General features: G+C 33.0%; 1 protein-coding gene across 5 annotated transcripts in view; it reads right to left on the bottom strand.

The window, feature by feature from the left end:
- MYO6 (myosin VI) overlaps positions 1 to 17,174 on the bottom strand; it is a 234,539-nt gene that overhangs the window by 16,732 nt on the left and 200,633 nt on the right. For 3 of the 5 annotated variants that reach the window (XM_021000192.2, XM_021000193.2, XM_021000194.2), the window contains 5 exons: positions 16,732 to 16,810; positions 13,036 to 13,196; positions 6,234 to 6,272; positions 4,978 to 5,081; positions 2,841 to 2,972 (listed from right to left, as the gene is read on the bottom strand). In XM_021000192.2, the coding sequence (XP_020855851.1) occupies positions 2,841 to 2,972; positions 4,978 to 5,081; positions 6,234 to 6,272; positions 13,036 to 13,196; positions 16,732 to 16,810 (515 nt within the window). The remainder of the gene's footprint in view (positions 1 to 2,840; positions 2,973 to 4,977; positions 5,082 to 6,233; positions 6,273 to 13,035; positions 13,197 to 16,731; positions 16,811 to 17,174) is intronic. The other 2 variants (XM_021000195.2, XM_021000196.2) reach the window with 1 other exon arrangement.

Genomic DNA, 17,174 nt, shown 5'->3' on the forward strand with positions numbered 1-17,174 from the left:
ATGTGGTTTAGAACCTAATCCTTCAAATAAAGAAATGTGATTTTTTTCAGAAAATTCTGCTATTTCAGGTCAGCAGACAACTATTTAAGCAATGTGCTTTCTCAATTAAGTTCATAAAGTTTTCTTCTTGTAGCCACACTCTGTATTTCTGGGATTGAGTCAATTAGGTACAAAAGGAAATAAAGAGAAAATTTAGAAGGAATTTCTAAATTTAAGTTTAAAAGAAAAAAGGTAGTTTTAAAAGTATCAATAATAAAATTTTAACTTGAAAACTGACTATACTCTTTATAAATAGATGAAATAGTATTCTAATATTACAATTATTATGAAAAGGGAAAATTTTTAAAGCTTTCTTATAATTAAAAATAAAAGGAATGTAGTCAACAAACCTGGATTTTAGTTCCAACTAAGATAATAACAGCTGAATGATCTAGAAAGGCCAAAAGGCCTGCCCCAAGAAAGGATTTCTGTTTTTTGTTGTATCCATGTTGTTAAATGGCACATAATTGTCTGTTCATAACTCAAGAAATGGACCTTGGTTTGGAGGACACTGAATTCCTTCAATTCTTTATCTCTCCCTGGTTCTCTTACTTTTATTTCTTCTGAGGGGAATATGACCGTCTATTCCTCATGCAGAACAGAAACACCTTCCCTAGAAATTCTGCTATTTGATCACCATACCTCGAGAAAAGCCTAACAGTTAGAAAGTTTCTGACAGTGCAGCTAACATATTCAAGAGGATGGTGAGAGAAAACTTAAAAGACTCTGACTTTAGTCAGAAAAAACTAAGACAAAGAAGAAAGTCATCAAAATCCACAAACTCATGAAGAGTATAAATGGTATAAATACAAAATCCTGGAACACAAGAAATAAGTGTTATCTCTGATATTTTGAATATGGTTTTATGAGAAAAAAGGAATAACTGTATAGGAGTACAAAACAGGCACTGAAATGCCCATAAGGATCTCCCCATACTTAAAAAAAAGAAAAAATAAACTTTAATTTGACCCTGTCATTCCCTCAAGATATTATTGTTTTTTCTTCTTCCTTTCACAGCCACAATCCTAAAAAAACTCTGACAATGTCACCTCTGTCACCTCAAGAAGCTTCTGTGATTAGCTACTGCCTTTAAGATAAATTAGAAACTCCTCTTGATTCAGCAATTAAACCCCTTTACAAGCTAGCTCCAGCCTAACTTTCTAGGCTAATTATACATTATTACCTCTCATATACTTTCAATTTGTCAATTTGTCTCCTGTACTCATCTCTATACCTTTGCACAGGCTCCCTGCCTTATACCCCTGCCTGAAATATACTCTCTTTTCCTCATCCCTTAGAACCCCCTAACAATTCTTTTCAAGGTTCATCCCAAGTGGCACCTTATTCAAGAAGCCTTTCCAGATTCATTCCCCAAATTTCAAGTAACTGTGTATTTCCTTTTCTATATCTTCCATATTTACTAAACTGTGAAAAAGCTGTAACCCCCTAGTATAATGTAAATTCCATGATGGCAGCAACCATCTCGCTTCGGCACATGACCCCCAAAATACCTAGTATGATGTCTAATACAGGTGCCTTATAAATGTTTATTGACCGGTTGAATTGATTACTCTGAATTATAGAAGATGAAATACAAGTTGCTCTAAAATGATTATGACAAATCCATACACAATGAAGTTTTAAATATTAGGCAAAACTAATTTTGAGGGTCCATTTTGGGCACAATATTACAAAAGGTAATGACCACGGCTTGATGTAATATTTAGAAACAGACTACAAAAAAAAAAAAAAGAAAGAAAAGAAACAGACTACAAACCTGGAGACACCACTGGTCTGACTCAGGATTACATTTATCTTTTCTGTTCTTAACATGTTGTTGAACAATATGTGCAATTAACTGTTTTGTTTTGCTTTTTAAATACCTAAACTAGGTTTTTGGTGCAGGGCACAAGTGCTCTCACTCATTCCCTTGCCTGTGTTCATTCACCTTTTTTTGTTTTTGGAAAAATGTGATTATGTTTATTGCAGCATATAGAATAACTAAAGGCATATTAATTTAAACTGGAACAAAAAAAGCCACACTATAATTTTCTTGGTTAGTGTAGAGGCATCCTTAAATTAGGCAGTTTCATCAGTGGAAAGAATAATGGACTTAGAAGGAAGACATTGTGTTGAAGCAACAATGACATGCATTTATTAGATGCCTACTATGTACCAGGCACTGTCCTAAATGCTGAGGACACAAAGGCAAAAACAGCCCATGCCCTCAAGGAGTTCACAATCTAACATGTGTGACTATGAAATAATTTAATATCACTGAATTTCAGTTTCCTTATTTGTAAAATGTAGACAATACTATCTGAAGTATAACACATCACAGGGTTGTTATAAAGATCAAGTGACATGCTATATAGAAAATGCTTTACAAAGTTTTGAGTGCTATATAAATATTGGCTATTATTATAGATGTAAATGAGATACTAAGTTCAAATATAAATGTATCTTGATCAACCATATTTATAACACTATTAATGTAAAACTGGACAAAGTATATCATTTTCAAAGTAAATTCCTTAGTCCCTAATAGATATAGTCTTGAAAACAAGTGGAACAGTAATTATGCTTAAATAATATAAGGTCATCTCAATTAAAAATAATGTTTTCAGTGGTTTAAAGGTCACCATTTATTGGGAATTAATATCAAATCTTTTACCAAAATACTGTATATTAGTCCCTTATCTACAGCCTGGTAAAATAACTATAATAAGCTCTGGTATAAATTTTTAGCTTATCTCAAAATTCCTTTGGGCAGACTTTTCAAAGTTATAGCAAGGTCTTACCATAATCAGTTACCGATTTTGGTGCACGTTGTTCTGTTTCTGTATTGCGCTTCTTGTTCTTGGATTTCCAAGCATGGTAGACCTTTAGTCTTCTATGAAATTCTTCTCGACAAGCTGCCAATAGTTCAATATCTATCAAGTATAAAAAAGTAGGCAAAGCAAAAGAGAAAAAAATTTATTCCATTTTCTCAGTATAAATTCTAAGGCAGGAAGGCAGAAAAGTGTAGTGAAGAAAGAGTGAGGAAGAACTCAGATCCAGCCCAACTTCTGACCCATACACAAGTCCCACGAGTCAGGGACCCAGGCAACTCTCTAAAACTTTAAATTGCAGAACAGCTGCTAACCTGTACTGGTAGAGGAAATTTCTTTACCTGAGCATTTTGTGAACTGATGAAATTACAGGTGTGGCCAAAAAAAAATTTCTGAAGCACAGAAAAATGGTCTGAAACTTAGAACAGCTACAAATTCAAGAATAAATTAAGTAATCATCAAGCTGATTCTTTCATTGTGTTGAAACATCAGTTGTGATATCTACCTAGATTTGGTCTAATAAGAATCAACTTTACAATCACAGCTCAATGTACACAGTACTCTAAGGTTTGCAAAGTCTTAAACAATACACTATCTTATTTGATTTTTTGCCATATTTTGCTCAACATTTTAATCAGTAATTTGAATGATTACACAAACAACATACTTATCAATTGGAAAATGACATAAAATCAGGACAACAGGCAGTACAGTAGATAACAGACATGGAATCCAAAAGGATCTTAATAAGCTGAAAGGGTAAGCCAAGGAATTTACAGGAATAAATGTAAAGTCTTGCACTTGGGATGTATGCATACACTTGGGATACATCCATTGCTGATATGGGAAATGAGAACATTAACAATGAAACAGAAGATCGAGAGTAATCTAGTTCGGCTAGAATGTAGAAAACATGAAAGGGAAGAGAATGTGAATGAAGGTTAGAAAGTTAGGATGAAGCCAGAACATGGAGAACCTTGAATAAGGAGTTCATACTGTATTCTGTGAAGAGAAAATATAGCATTAGGAAGCAGAAAAGAGAAGCAGATTGGAGAACAAAATTATTAGAAACTGGTAAACCATTAAAGAGCTTATTTCGGGAGGAAGATGTTAAATTTAGTTTTGAACATGATGAATTTGAGTTGCCACAAGACAACCAGAATGAGCTTTCCACTGATAATGGAAATACAGGACTAGAGCTCTAAGAACAGGTTGTAATGATAGATATAAATTTAGGAGTTGTCTTTATCTAGGTGACATTTAAATCCATATGAATGTACAGGACTGCTAAGAGAGTATATACACAGGAAAAAAAGGACAAAATCAAAGAGAGAGTCTTAGGGGATAACCAGTTTTATATGGTAGAATGAAACATATGTATCTAAGTAAGAAGCAACTGAAAGGTAGGAGAAAACCAAGACCATGCAATGTCATGAAACTATTCTCAGGCCTCCATCATCTTAGTGCCTTTTCGTTAAGGCTATCGTAAATTTATTGTGTACGTATCTTGCCTATACATAGTTGTTTGAATGTTATCTCCCCCATTAGGCTGCTTCCTCCTTAAGAACAGAGACTGATTTCTTCCTTTCTTTGTATCCCCCAAAGTTTATCACAATGCCTGGCACACAGTAGGAGTTTAATAAATGTCTGCTGCCTGACTAACCTCAGGGAAAAAGAAGGCATGACACTGAACATTCCTTGGGAAGAAAAGTAACAGAGACTTTCATGTTAAGAGCACTAAACTTATTTTTCCCTTCAGATTGAAAGTAAAATATTGAGGTACATGGGCAAGGAGCTACTCTAATCAACATCAGACTATCTCATTTAATATAACACTACAGTGCCACCACATTTCTCTAATTCTCTTTCTTACTGACATGGGCAATAGAAAGAAGAGTTCTACTTTATAATTTTGCTTTCCATTTAAATTCTTGGAAACTACTTCAGGGGAAAGATCAGTGGAAAGAACAATTTATACCAGTTCAAACAAAAAGGTTATAAACCCAGATACTATGTTCAAGATAGACAGAAGACAGACAGACAGACAGATAGATAGGTAGATAGATAGATAGATAGACAGATAGATTCCTTCTTTGTACAAACTTACCACAAGAGGTATTAATGGTATCACGGAGTTCTGCATATTTCCATTTACTAAGATCATATTTCTTTGATCCAGCAGCTGCTTTGGTGGCCTGGACTGCGGGACCTCTGTAATCATATTTTTATATGTTAGAAAAAGAAATGTTTTCTATACCAGCAAAAAAGTGAATATTAATTAGTGCCTTGCATATAGCAGGTGATACATAAATGTTAGCTATTGTTATTATTATTATTATTATTATTATTAACAACAATCACTATTATTAGAGAAATAAGAAAAACTGCTATCACAATTCATAATTATTTTTATTTCTTAGAAAGATTGGATTCTGTAATTATCATCCACTGTTAATAGAAGTCAAATTCCTTACAAATACGTCAATATGTGCTTGAGCAAATCTTTGCAAGTAAAAATTAAAATGCATTTTTGGATGTAAGAGTCTGTAAGTCAGGCAAGAGGTCTTGACTGGGGAGTCAAAGACCTAGGTTCAAAACTTTGAACCTAGTTATAAGCTGTGTGCTCATGTGGAAGTGACTTAACTTCTTTCTGCCTCTATTTCCCAAACTGGGGACAATAATGTCCATAATTCATGGGTTGCTGTGAAGATATGGTCAGTAAACCATGAAGCATTATGTTAACTGTGAATTTAATATTATAATGTAAATCTTCACAGGGAATGTGTTCTATGAAATAATTATAAAAGAAAACACTTTATTTACAAACCATTATAATTTCTAACATTGGCTAAAGCAACTGCTGGAGAATGAAAACTACTGGACTTTCATCTGCGGCAAAACTTACAGATGGTTTAAATTCAATAAATGTAATGGCTTAAATGTCAAAGTAAGGTAATTACAAGATTGATGTTTGATAGAAATTATGCTAATTACTATTTCATATTTCCTACTATATATGCATGCATTTTACTTTATAATTTTTAAGCTGACAATTAAAATATTATTAGCTTATAATTTAGATAAATATGATGTGCCAGATTCTGCCATGGGAGAAAGCTACTTCCTTTGGTTGGGAAATTAAATTCAAGGGATGGAACAATATTAAGTATTTTAAAAGCAATCTGCACAAAAGAATTCCTAAGGTATTGAAGATAGTGGTTGACTATTTCTCAGAACGGACAATTTAAAAACAAGGAATAGGTTAGTCACATGACAAAGCTCTGGCCTCATAAATCAAAAACATAATTTGACAAGTTGATTTCATTGAACTAATCATTATTCTAGGAGTTCTACTGAACCAACCTAGCCAAAATTTCTGACATTTCTTTGGCCATTTGTTCTCTACAAGAAAATCATCGATATAGCAAAAATGAATAAACACTACATTTTTAAATTACCTTTTTAAATCCAAAAAAAACCCCTACATAACATCTTAATTTTATTAGTTGAAACAAATTTGCTGATTTCACTTTTCCATGAAATCAAATAACAATTTTTACTCTCTCTAAAAGTACATAAGCTCTTCAACACTGCTGTTACCTGATGCATTAACACAGAGCAAAAGTTCCATTAAAAATTCCTTAAAGTTAGTAGAGCATATCTTATACCTATTACTAAATATAATCATATATTTTTTCTATAAATATCTTTTAGATGGAATTCTGTCTCTGCTTTTGAATATGAGATGTGCACAGCATACAGAGATCATTCTTCAGAGTGGAAGCTCTAACAGATAAGATTATCAACATGTACATGGATTCTTTACTTTGCCTACTGAACATTTAATCCTTAATATTAAATAGTCAGAATATAAATACAGCAAGTCAATGTATTTCACAATGCAGAGATTAAAGTAAAAGCAAGATTCTGATAAAAATACTGTAGTTCTAAATAAAACAAGCTAAAAAGGGAATAATTTAATACATACTATCTATAAAGAAATGAATGATTTTGACCTTGCAAGGATATTTTATAAGGATTAAAAATGTTCTACTAAATGTGTCCTCTGGATAATCTGGATTCATAAGGTCACAGATCCATCGAAGCATAAAAGTAAACTGGCTCTTTACAGAGATTAATTTCTTTCCAATTTGGTATAGTATTCAATTTTGGAAAGAGGGATGAGAATTTAGCTGTTTACTCAAAGGAAAGAGCTCACTTATTCATTTTCTATTTTCCTGCCCTGGTATGTTCTTTTCCTCCAGTTTTCAGACTACTTATATTTCATATTTACTATATGAACTCATATAGTAATATATAGTAGCTTGGTAACTGAAAAAAGTATCTAAATTTCTTTCACAAACATACATACATATACATGTAATTCTTTTTGTTAACTAAAATCAACACCCACATAACCTCAGATGTAAATAATTTTACTTACTAAGTAAACAGTTTGTAAGTAAAAACAACATTAATTCTAGCTTTTGGTTTTGAAAACTGATGTCAACTTTCAAAATTAAATTTTCCTTCATAATTTAGCTTAATTAGTCTAAGAATCACTGCTTTTTAATGATTGAAGTTTTTTCAGGGTACAGGTAGGGTTTGTTGGACAACTAATATCAGTTAAATGATTCAACCTCCACAGCGTATCTCAAGAGGGTAGAATGTCTCTTTTATCCTACTCCTCCCCATAAAAAGTGATCTTGAGGTGGTGACAGAAGCCCATCCAAACCGCCTAAAAATAATCAGATTTATTAAGCTGAGCCTTTTTACAAAAATGAGTTCCAACAACTTAGATAAGTAAAATAAGCATTAAGCAAAACATACAGAGCTAAAAGATATAGACATTTACACAAATAATGCTTCATCTAAAAACAGTTTCTTTGTTACATTAAATTGAAAAGTTTTTGCACAAAGCCGATGCAACTAAGATTAGAAGGAAGGTAGAAAATTGGGAAAGAATTTTTACCACCGGTCTAATAAAGGCCCCATTTCTAAAATATATAGAGAATTAAGACAAATTTATAAGAACACAAGCCATTCCCCAATTGATAAATGGCCAAAGGATATGAACAGACAGTTCTCAGATGAAGAAATTAAAGCCATCTATAGTCATATGAAAAAATGCTCTAAATCGTTATTGATTAGAGAAATGCAAATCAAAAGAACTCTGAGATACCACATCACACCTATCAGATTGGCCAACATGACAAAACAGGAAAATGATAAATGTTGGAGAAGATGTGGGAAAATTGGAACACTAATACATTGTTGCTGGAGTTGTGAAATGATCCAACCATTCTGGAGAACAATTTGGAAATATGCCCAAAGGGCTATAAAAATATGCATACCCTTTGATCCAGCAATAGCACTTCTAGGGCTATATCCAAAAGAGATCAAACAAATGGGAACAGGACCCACATGTATAAAAATATTCATAGCAGCTTTTTTTGTGGTGGCAAAGAATTAGAAATTGAGAGGATGCCCATCAATTGGGGAATGGCTGAGCAAGTTGTGGTATATGAATGTAATGGAACACTACTGTGCTATAAGAAATGATGAACAGGCTGACTTCAGAAAAACACGGAAAGGCTTATATGGTCTGATGCTGAGTGAAGTGAGCAGAACAAAGAGGACTTTGTACACAATAACAGCCACGTTATGCAAAGACTAATATTGTTAAACTGAACCCTTCTCAGCATTACGAGGATCTAAGACATCTCCAGAGACCTTGGGATGGAAAACGCTGTCCACATCCAAAGAAAGAACTATGGAAGTCAAATCGCTATCACTTATTTTTACCTTCTGTTGAGTTTTGTTTCACCCTTATGATGGTTCCTCCTATTGGTTTTAATTTTTACTTACAACTTCACTAATGTGAATACATGTTTAATGGGTATGTAAATGTAAAGCCTATGTCAGATTGTGTGCCGTCTTGGGGAGGGAGGGGAGGAGGTAGAAGGAGAAAAATTTTCAACTCAAAAGCATATGGAAGTGATTGTTGATAAATCAAAATAAATTAATAAAATTTGAAAAATAAAAATAAAAATAGTTTCTTTGGCTTTTTTCATTCCCAAATCTCATGTATGGTTTTATTAAATTTTTTTCTTCTAGAACATACTACTAATCAGTTTGCTTCATAGTCCATGACAGCTTTTTTTCTGAACTTCTAAAACTCTCCACATTTTTCCTTAACCTGAGCAAATTAACTAGCCTTCAACTTCCTTTACTATTTATCTACCTTAAAGATGGAACTGTTTGGATGACAATTACCTGATGCCTATCTGAATAAAGAGTGATCTACTGTGTGCATTCAGATATCTTACCTGTGATGGTGACCTCTCTAACCCTACTCCTAATTCTCCAATCCTGGTTTGAGATATTGTTCAACTATTTCATCATGAGGATCAGACCTAAATTTTCCCTCCATTCTCCCATAAAAATTATTCAATGATTTATTGTATTTGTAAAACTAAAGAGCTGAAAACTCAGTAACGGAAATAATGGTTTAAATTTGTTTCCTCGCAGACACACATGTTAATATTAAAATCTATATATGTACCACTTAGCAAATAATTTATTAAGGAAACAAATTTTAAGTAAAATAATGCTAATTCTAATTTTTGATCTTCAAATAACTGGTGTCAATATGCAGAATGAAAGTTAATAACTTCTTAATTTAGAGTTTGGAGAAAGTGTGCTCAACCTTTTAAAATAACTTGTTTAATGTTTAAATAGCCATCATTAAATAGCATTTATTTAATTTCCACATAGTAGGAAGATATATCCAACAAATTTAACAAATATGCTTGCTGAAAACAGATGTTCTTTCCTTCACTAAGTTACATGCATTGTCTTTACACATACACATAGTCAGAATTTTTCACTTAGATTTTAGATATAAAAATTAATTCATACTCAAATGGAAACTGTGAAACTCATAGTTTGGGAGCTTCTCATGATTGAAAATGTATGCATATATTCAAATGATTATTGAAAGATGGTGTGATTATAATAACCTTACTTTGATCCTTTTGCCAATATGAGGATTTTCATAAGAAAATGTGCATTCATTAATATATAGTAAAAGCAGCTTCTGAGACTTAGCTTCAGACTGACAATACTTTAACATATACTATATATAGTCTGACTTGTCATATATTAAAAAAATGACCTTCAGTAACTTAAAACTGATGCTATTAAATTATACTAACTTGAAAATCCATTTCAATTTAAGGGGAAAAAAGGTCTGCTTTTATGAAAATAATTAAATTCTTATAATGCCAAACTCTAGAAGTTATAACTTAAGAGGACCAGAATTTAAGAATACCTAGAAGGACTAAGCTATGTTAATTGAGCAGCACATCTTTGTATCCATATGGTAAAGAAAAGAGATAGTAGAATGAAAATTTTTTATTTCATAGTAAAATTCTATTTTTGCTTCAATTATGCACCTGGTCCATTTAGTGTTAAAAATTAAAATAATACTGTCATTTAGTCTTTAATTCATAAGTTGCAAAATGTTTTTATTTCTGTAGGTTTAAATTTTCCCTTAATTTAAATGATCAAAATAAGTATATTTTAGTTCCTCCTATTTTTATTCCATTATATTCATTTCACATCAAATTTTTATTCATTCATTCCTTTCAAATCTTCAAAGGACTAACTATAATCAGGAAAAAAAAATAAGAAAATTTTATTAACAGAATGAAAAGGAGGTAAGAAACTTCACCTACATTGGTAAATTCATATTTTGCTACAAGCTGGTACTCTGTTGTATTACAATATAGAGGTTAATTTTATTATTTTAGGCAATTTGATTTTATTCCTCAGAATCATAAACTCAACTGATTTAATTCCACATTTTAATGATATCACAAATGTGGACAAATGAGTCTAAACAGTTACTGAACAGGAATCCAATCTATGAAAAATAATTTTCTCACTCCACATATACAAATACATTTGCAAATGTCTTCTTCAAGAGGTATACAGAATATCATCATATTGTACATTATATTGCATTCATTTATTTCAATAGCTCTTAAGGGCTACCATTTGGCTCTTCCATAACCATACAAAGTTATGAAAAGCATTCAATCAAGGACATGAACAAATCAAAATGGTGGATAATTAGGCACTAAATTGTGTGGTACTGCATATGATTGCTATGAGGTTCCACAAAGACTGAAGTATTTAAGGAAGCCTCCATGGAGGAGAAAGGACATTATTAAGGAAACAAAGTAAAATATAGAGATGGAAAGGAAGAAAGGAAAGCAATCCAGAAAATGAGGGGAAAGGAACTGAGATCATCCCAATTATTATTTCTGACCTAAGTTAAGGAAAAATTGAACTCCCTTTCTCAAAGTTAACAAACTCTGCTGCCATTCAAAGGTACCAAAGCCTAAATCTGAATTTCCTCCTAATGGGGTTTACTGCTTTTCTGAGTATCTCAAGTCAAAAATAACTGCACATTTCAGTATACCAAAAGTCTGAAACTTCATTTGACTCTAAAAGACTCTAAATAGCTCTCTACACTTAAGGGAGAATCAAAAGAAAATAGTACAGTTTTTTCCCTATAAAAGCCTAGACTCACAAAAAGTTTTTAGTACAGATATGCAATAATTTGTCCTCCACCATTAGATAGAATGGGACTAAACTCATCTCTGTAGTTCTATGTATAGGTTTAGAAAGAATACAATCTCATGTCTCTTTTCTTACCCTGAGCAGGTGACAACTGGCCACATTCGTTATAGATATAACATACAATAATATATCTGTTAATCAAACCTCTGGGAATGACCTAGGATTATAAATCAGTTTCTTCCCTAACATCACCCTACCTGCTCAGATGCTGAAGTCAAAACCTGACTCAAGACTTCTCACAACTTGTCATGGCACACGTGCCCAGCCCAAGATTGATACGGTAAGATTGCATGGCAATGGGACTAATGCCAGCAGATGAATCCACCCACTAAAGCCTATGGCAAGGTTAAAAAAGTTAATTTAATTTCAAAATCCTGGTGACAACTATAATAACCAGGAAACTTGTAATCCCCATCTATTAAGAGAGTCTTAACTTCTTGAATCTAATTCAAATCAGGAACCAAATCGAAGGCATTCTATGCTTTCCTTTCATAATTTTCAACTGAGGGGAAAATCTGGCTGTTAGTCTGAGAAGGTGGAGCTAGAAGGATGTCTTATTTTGAATACAAGTTCTATTTTTAAAGGGTTCTTGAGACATAGGGAAATGATGCCATCTTGTGGTTCTGTTTTGAAAATTTTTGTTAAAAATAAAAATTGTTAAAGACTTCTGAAATCCTGGGAAGCAGGGCTATATGGTATGTGTAACATAACCAACTATGTTTAACATATATTATATATATGCATTATAATATTTGTATTTATACATACTGAAGGATGGTGAGAGTCATATGCTTATGAAATAGACTATTTTGTACTTCTGTCTCACCACCACACCCCTAAAAATTCCAAAATGCTATAATTTCTAGGTGTCTTTAAAAAAAAACATGCTGTAAACTTTTTTTAAAAAGTAAAAAAAAGCCCTAAAACCCTTCTATTAAGAATGTCCATACTAACTTCTTTCTCCACCCCCCTCAAAAAGTTAACAGCTTCAGAAAAGAGGGTTAAATGTTTCAATTCAACAAATATTTATACTATAAAACTGGAAAACAGCTTCCTTCTTATTTTATGTGAGTATATATATGAACGCCATGAACTGTGGAAAATTCAAATCCCAGCATCAAAGCTATAAAATACATAATGGCTCATGGTGTCTGATTTCTATGCCAGAGTTTAATGCAATATATTCAGAAATAATATTTTTCCTTAAGTTGGATTTCAATAAAATGCAGCATATATTCTAGAAAAATTTACTATTAAAAACATGAGCTGTTCACTGCAAAAAAATGACATATTAATTAAAACAATTCTGAAATAACATTTTTTCACAATTAAATCACTTGTAAGGAAAAAATGTTTTATTCTGCATATAGGATATGATGCTTATAAACATAAAAGGTTATTTTTAAACTGGTTAAAGAGAAGGAAATCAGTGAGGTGGTTTTTTTTTTCATGAGAGAGAAAAGAGAAAGTGAGAAGAGACATTTATTTATGTTAAAACAAAACTCAACAAGAGTACCTGCGTAATCCTAAATCAAGCTGTGCTTCATCACTGATGAGCTCTGCTTCATTTTGAACAATCCTCATAGCAAGCTCACGGTCACGGCGTTCTTGCTCAAGCACTGCCTGCTGTTGAGTTTCTTCTTCACGCTGTCTGGCTAGTTGTTCCTCCACTTCAGCCTGTAATGCAGAAACAAATTTTCCAACGCTCTTTCACTTTTTTATCCACTAAACAAGTATATCCTAGATCACATGTTGTTAATACATAACTAAAATACAGAAACAAAGCTTGACTGCTTCTTCAACTGGATAGAAAAGGAAATAGCACTAAGACTTCAGCTGTCTTATAAAATATTAAGTAATAATATTTTGACAGTATTGTTTTCAGAAGTCAAAGACTTAATCAGTTTTTAGTAGTAAAAGACTTAAGTCCAAGGAAGAACTGTGTGAAGTGTGAACTATCATTCTTATAATTTTGACAGGAAAAAACAAAATTAACAATTTTATTGAGACCACTTTTTTGTTTTCTAAGAGGGGCAACTAGTACTGTCAGTGCCATATTCTGTTAAATTTTAAAACGATCTGCAATGAAGAAAACTGATTTACAGCACTTAGAAAGATAAATATAAATAAAACTAAAATGGGCATTTCTAATCAATGTTCTGATTTCTGTTACATCTACAAAATTTTAAAATATTAAGATTGCACTTTCATGCATATATAATGTGTCATTTAACTTCATCGCACTTTCTACTTCTCATGTACTTATCACATTGTTCTTTGTACTTCTATTTATCTAGGTAGGTTACTAAGGATTTCTAAGACCCTCCTAGATTGTAAGCTGTACACAGTGGGCATTTAAGAAATGTTTGTTGAACAAATTAATGCACAAAAAAGTAACCAGATTATACTACTGTAGTTTGAAAAAGAGTTTGCCAACATAGACACATTTATCTCCCTCCTGGAATATAAACTCCAAAACGGCAGAGATCATGTCTTAATTTTACAGCTTAATCTAGCAAAGAGCTAGGTATTTTTGTTAGTAAACCTCAACAGGGCTTTTATACAGGCAATGACAAGGCATAACTAGTTTCTTCCTAACACACATCAAATTAAACATATTCTCAAATTAACTGCTGCATCTTTACTTGGGGGAATACCAAGATATTACTGAGAGGAAGTAGAAAAAGTACTGAGCTGCTAGTTTAGCCCTGCCTTTGTCAGAAATTTGTATGTAACTTTGAACAGTTTTAACCTTTGTGAATCTCAGTTTCATCATCCATAAATGAGAGGATAGGACAAGGTGATGTTAAAAGTTCCTTAAAGTCAACAAATAATTCAATCTACTTTAAAAAGCAATTATTAAGCATATGCTATAGGCACTAGCCATACAAAGCCAAAAAAGAAACAGTGCCTCCTTTCAAGGAATATGATTCTCTTGGACAGAAGCAGAACGACCACAGACAATTAGACAGAAATATATACAAAATAATTTCCTGACAGAAGATATGAACTATGGCTGAAATCACAAATGGACCGAAAAAAATGCTAAGGTATGCTTTGAAGGAAAATAAGGGTTATAAGACACAGATGTGTAAGGAACACAGCCTGTGCAAAGACACTAAGATCAGTGAAAGAATGCCATGTGCAGCTAAGGGATCAAACTCGTGTAGGCAGAACCAGATTCAAATGTAATTGGGAAATGTCGAAGAAATAAATAAAAACACAATACAACACAGATGATGTTGATTTATGGTTTTCTAAATCAATATGCATCCCATAGAGATCCGTTTCTATTTGAGTCTGACACCACTGATGTACAGGGAAGAACTAGGAGGATCATCTCTCTAAAATGGAGAAAGCCTCAAAGAAAGTACTACAAAATATGGCCAGAAAGCTAAGTGGGACCCAAAATGTGGAGGATTTTAAATTCCAGCACCAGGAGTTCATATTTTCTCTTTTGGGCAAAAGGAAGCCACTGAAGATTTCTTAACAATGAGTGAGATATTTTGATCTGAATCTTAGGCATATCAATTTAGAGACTATGTTGATGTTGCATGGGAGAAGGGAGAGACCAGAAACAAGAAGATGAATTGGAAGCTACTGCAATAGACTGGACAAATTAGAAAATTTCTATTGCTAAAATTCCTGTCTATTCTATGAAACACTGCCAGTAATTACTATTACAAGCTTTGTAATCAACATATATGTTAAGATAAAAAGAGCTGAGGTTCCTGTTCTGAATTTGTGCAAAGTACTACAATCTCTGAGAGAGGAATGTTATAATATGCAACAACAAATTTATAATTTTATCAAATTTATTTAATTTTTAAAAGACATTCATTTAATTTTGGATACATTCTTTAAAACGTAGCTTAAAATGTTTATGTTAGGACCCACACATTGAAATTTGCCCATTTGCAGACTGGCACAAGCACCACACATTTGGACAGTAAAGCTCACATTTGGCTCAAGTCTCTGACCAAACTAGTCTTCCAGTCCTGCTACTATGGCTTACCTATGGCATCAGGAAAGGAACATCTGGAATAGCAGAATTACGTGACAGGAGCCCTTGGCAGTGGGAGTTGAAAAGGAGTCAAAGATGTAAAGTGCTCTAGCAGTGTAATCTTTTCATGTATGGGGCAAGTCTAATTTAGTAGAAAGGCAAACAGTAATAAGAAATCAGCTGCAATCAGGGAAACACAGGGACAAATTGGGGAAATGTCAGAGGGAAACTGGCAGGAGAAAACATGGATTAGGGTTTGACAACAGTGCCAGAGTGTTTTGGATAAGGGTCATACGAATATACTGATTTGACTAGTGATCATTCCAGCAATGGCAAATTGCTAGTCTATATCTTATACTCCTCACCAGAGGGAGGACTCAAAACCACTAAGTAGATAAAAGTTTTTCTCTGTCCTGCTTCAACCTTGCTTTCCACTGCCTTCCTGGCACCCAAAGTATTCATGCTCTGCCAGACCTTCTCTTCCCTAAGTAAAGTATCCTACAAAATGAGCTCTTAAAACTATTGTGGATAGTTGGAATGGTGAGGCGCTTTGAAACCATGTGACAAGAAGTTTGATTAAAGGAACTTTGGATCGCACGGATGTTTACCCTAAGAGTAAAGAAGATTTAAGTAAACATGAAATTTTAAGTAAAATATTTAAAAGGCTGTTATGTTGAGAGAACAAATTTATTCTGCTTAGCCACAGAAGGCCAATAGATAGAAGCTAAAAATAATAATAATATTTTAACTCAATATAAGAAAGAACTTCTTAAAAATTAAATGTGTCTAGAAGTGGAATTAGTGCTAACCATAATGAGTTCCCTGATACTCAAAGTATGCAAGCAGACCCTTGATGAACATATGTGGGAAATATGATATAGGTATGGCTGGAATAGATGGCCTCCAAAAATCCCTTCCAACTATGAGAACTCTGATCCTATGACTGCAGCTAGAAAGATGGGGAAAAACTAATGGGAGATGTTTTCGAACAAGGAGCTTCTTGTTTTTTGTCTATTCAAGTAAACTGACCTGCCTCAACAAGCTGGCACATGCACACAAACTAGTATATACCTTCTTAAAGTAGTTCTGCCTGGAAATACGACAGGAATTAGCACTCTGAATAATAGGAAACATGAGTGATAAACCCTAGGATGTGAACACATCCACGCGTTTGCCATTTCAAGCACACCTAATCCATTTCTCCCATACCTGTATACGTTTTTCATCATCTTCTCTCTTCTTTCTTTCTTCTTCTTCTTGTTTTCTCTTTGCCTCCATTTCCAATTTCCTAGAAAAGGGGGGGGGAGTTTAAATATGTAGTGAAAAAAAATGTACAGTTTTAAGTTTTGAAGGACAAAAGTTATAGAGAATTGTACAGTTCCTTTATCATATTAGTTAAATGAGATTTCCAAAAAATAAAACTGATTTTGGATAGATACATACTAGGAACATCTTGACTGAAATGAAAATCGACAAATATTTACCATCTAAAACTTGTAACATGCATAGAACAGAAGTTTACTCTCTAATTCTAGAAACTGCTCAATAAAACAATATGATCTTTTAAAAAGAATATCAATAGGGGCAGCTAGGTGTCACAGTGGATAGAGCACTGGCCCTGGAGTCACGAGGACCTGAGTTCAAATCCGGCC

The sequence above is a fragment of the Phascolarctos cinereus genome, unplaced genomic scaffold, assembly GCF_003287225.1.
Source record: "Phascolarctos cinereus isolate Bilbo 61053 unplaced genomic scaffold, phaCin_HiC Scaffold_5;HRSCAF=322, whole genome shotgun sequence".
In the NCBI taxonomy this organism is placed as follows: Eukaryota; Metazoa; Chordata; class Mammalia; order Diprotodontia; family Phascolarctidae; genus Phascolarctos; species Phascolarctos cinereus.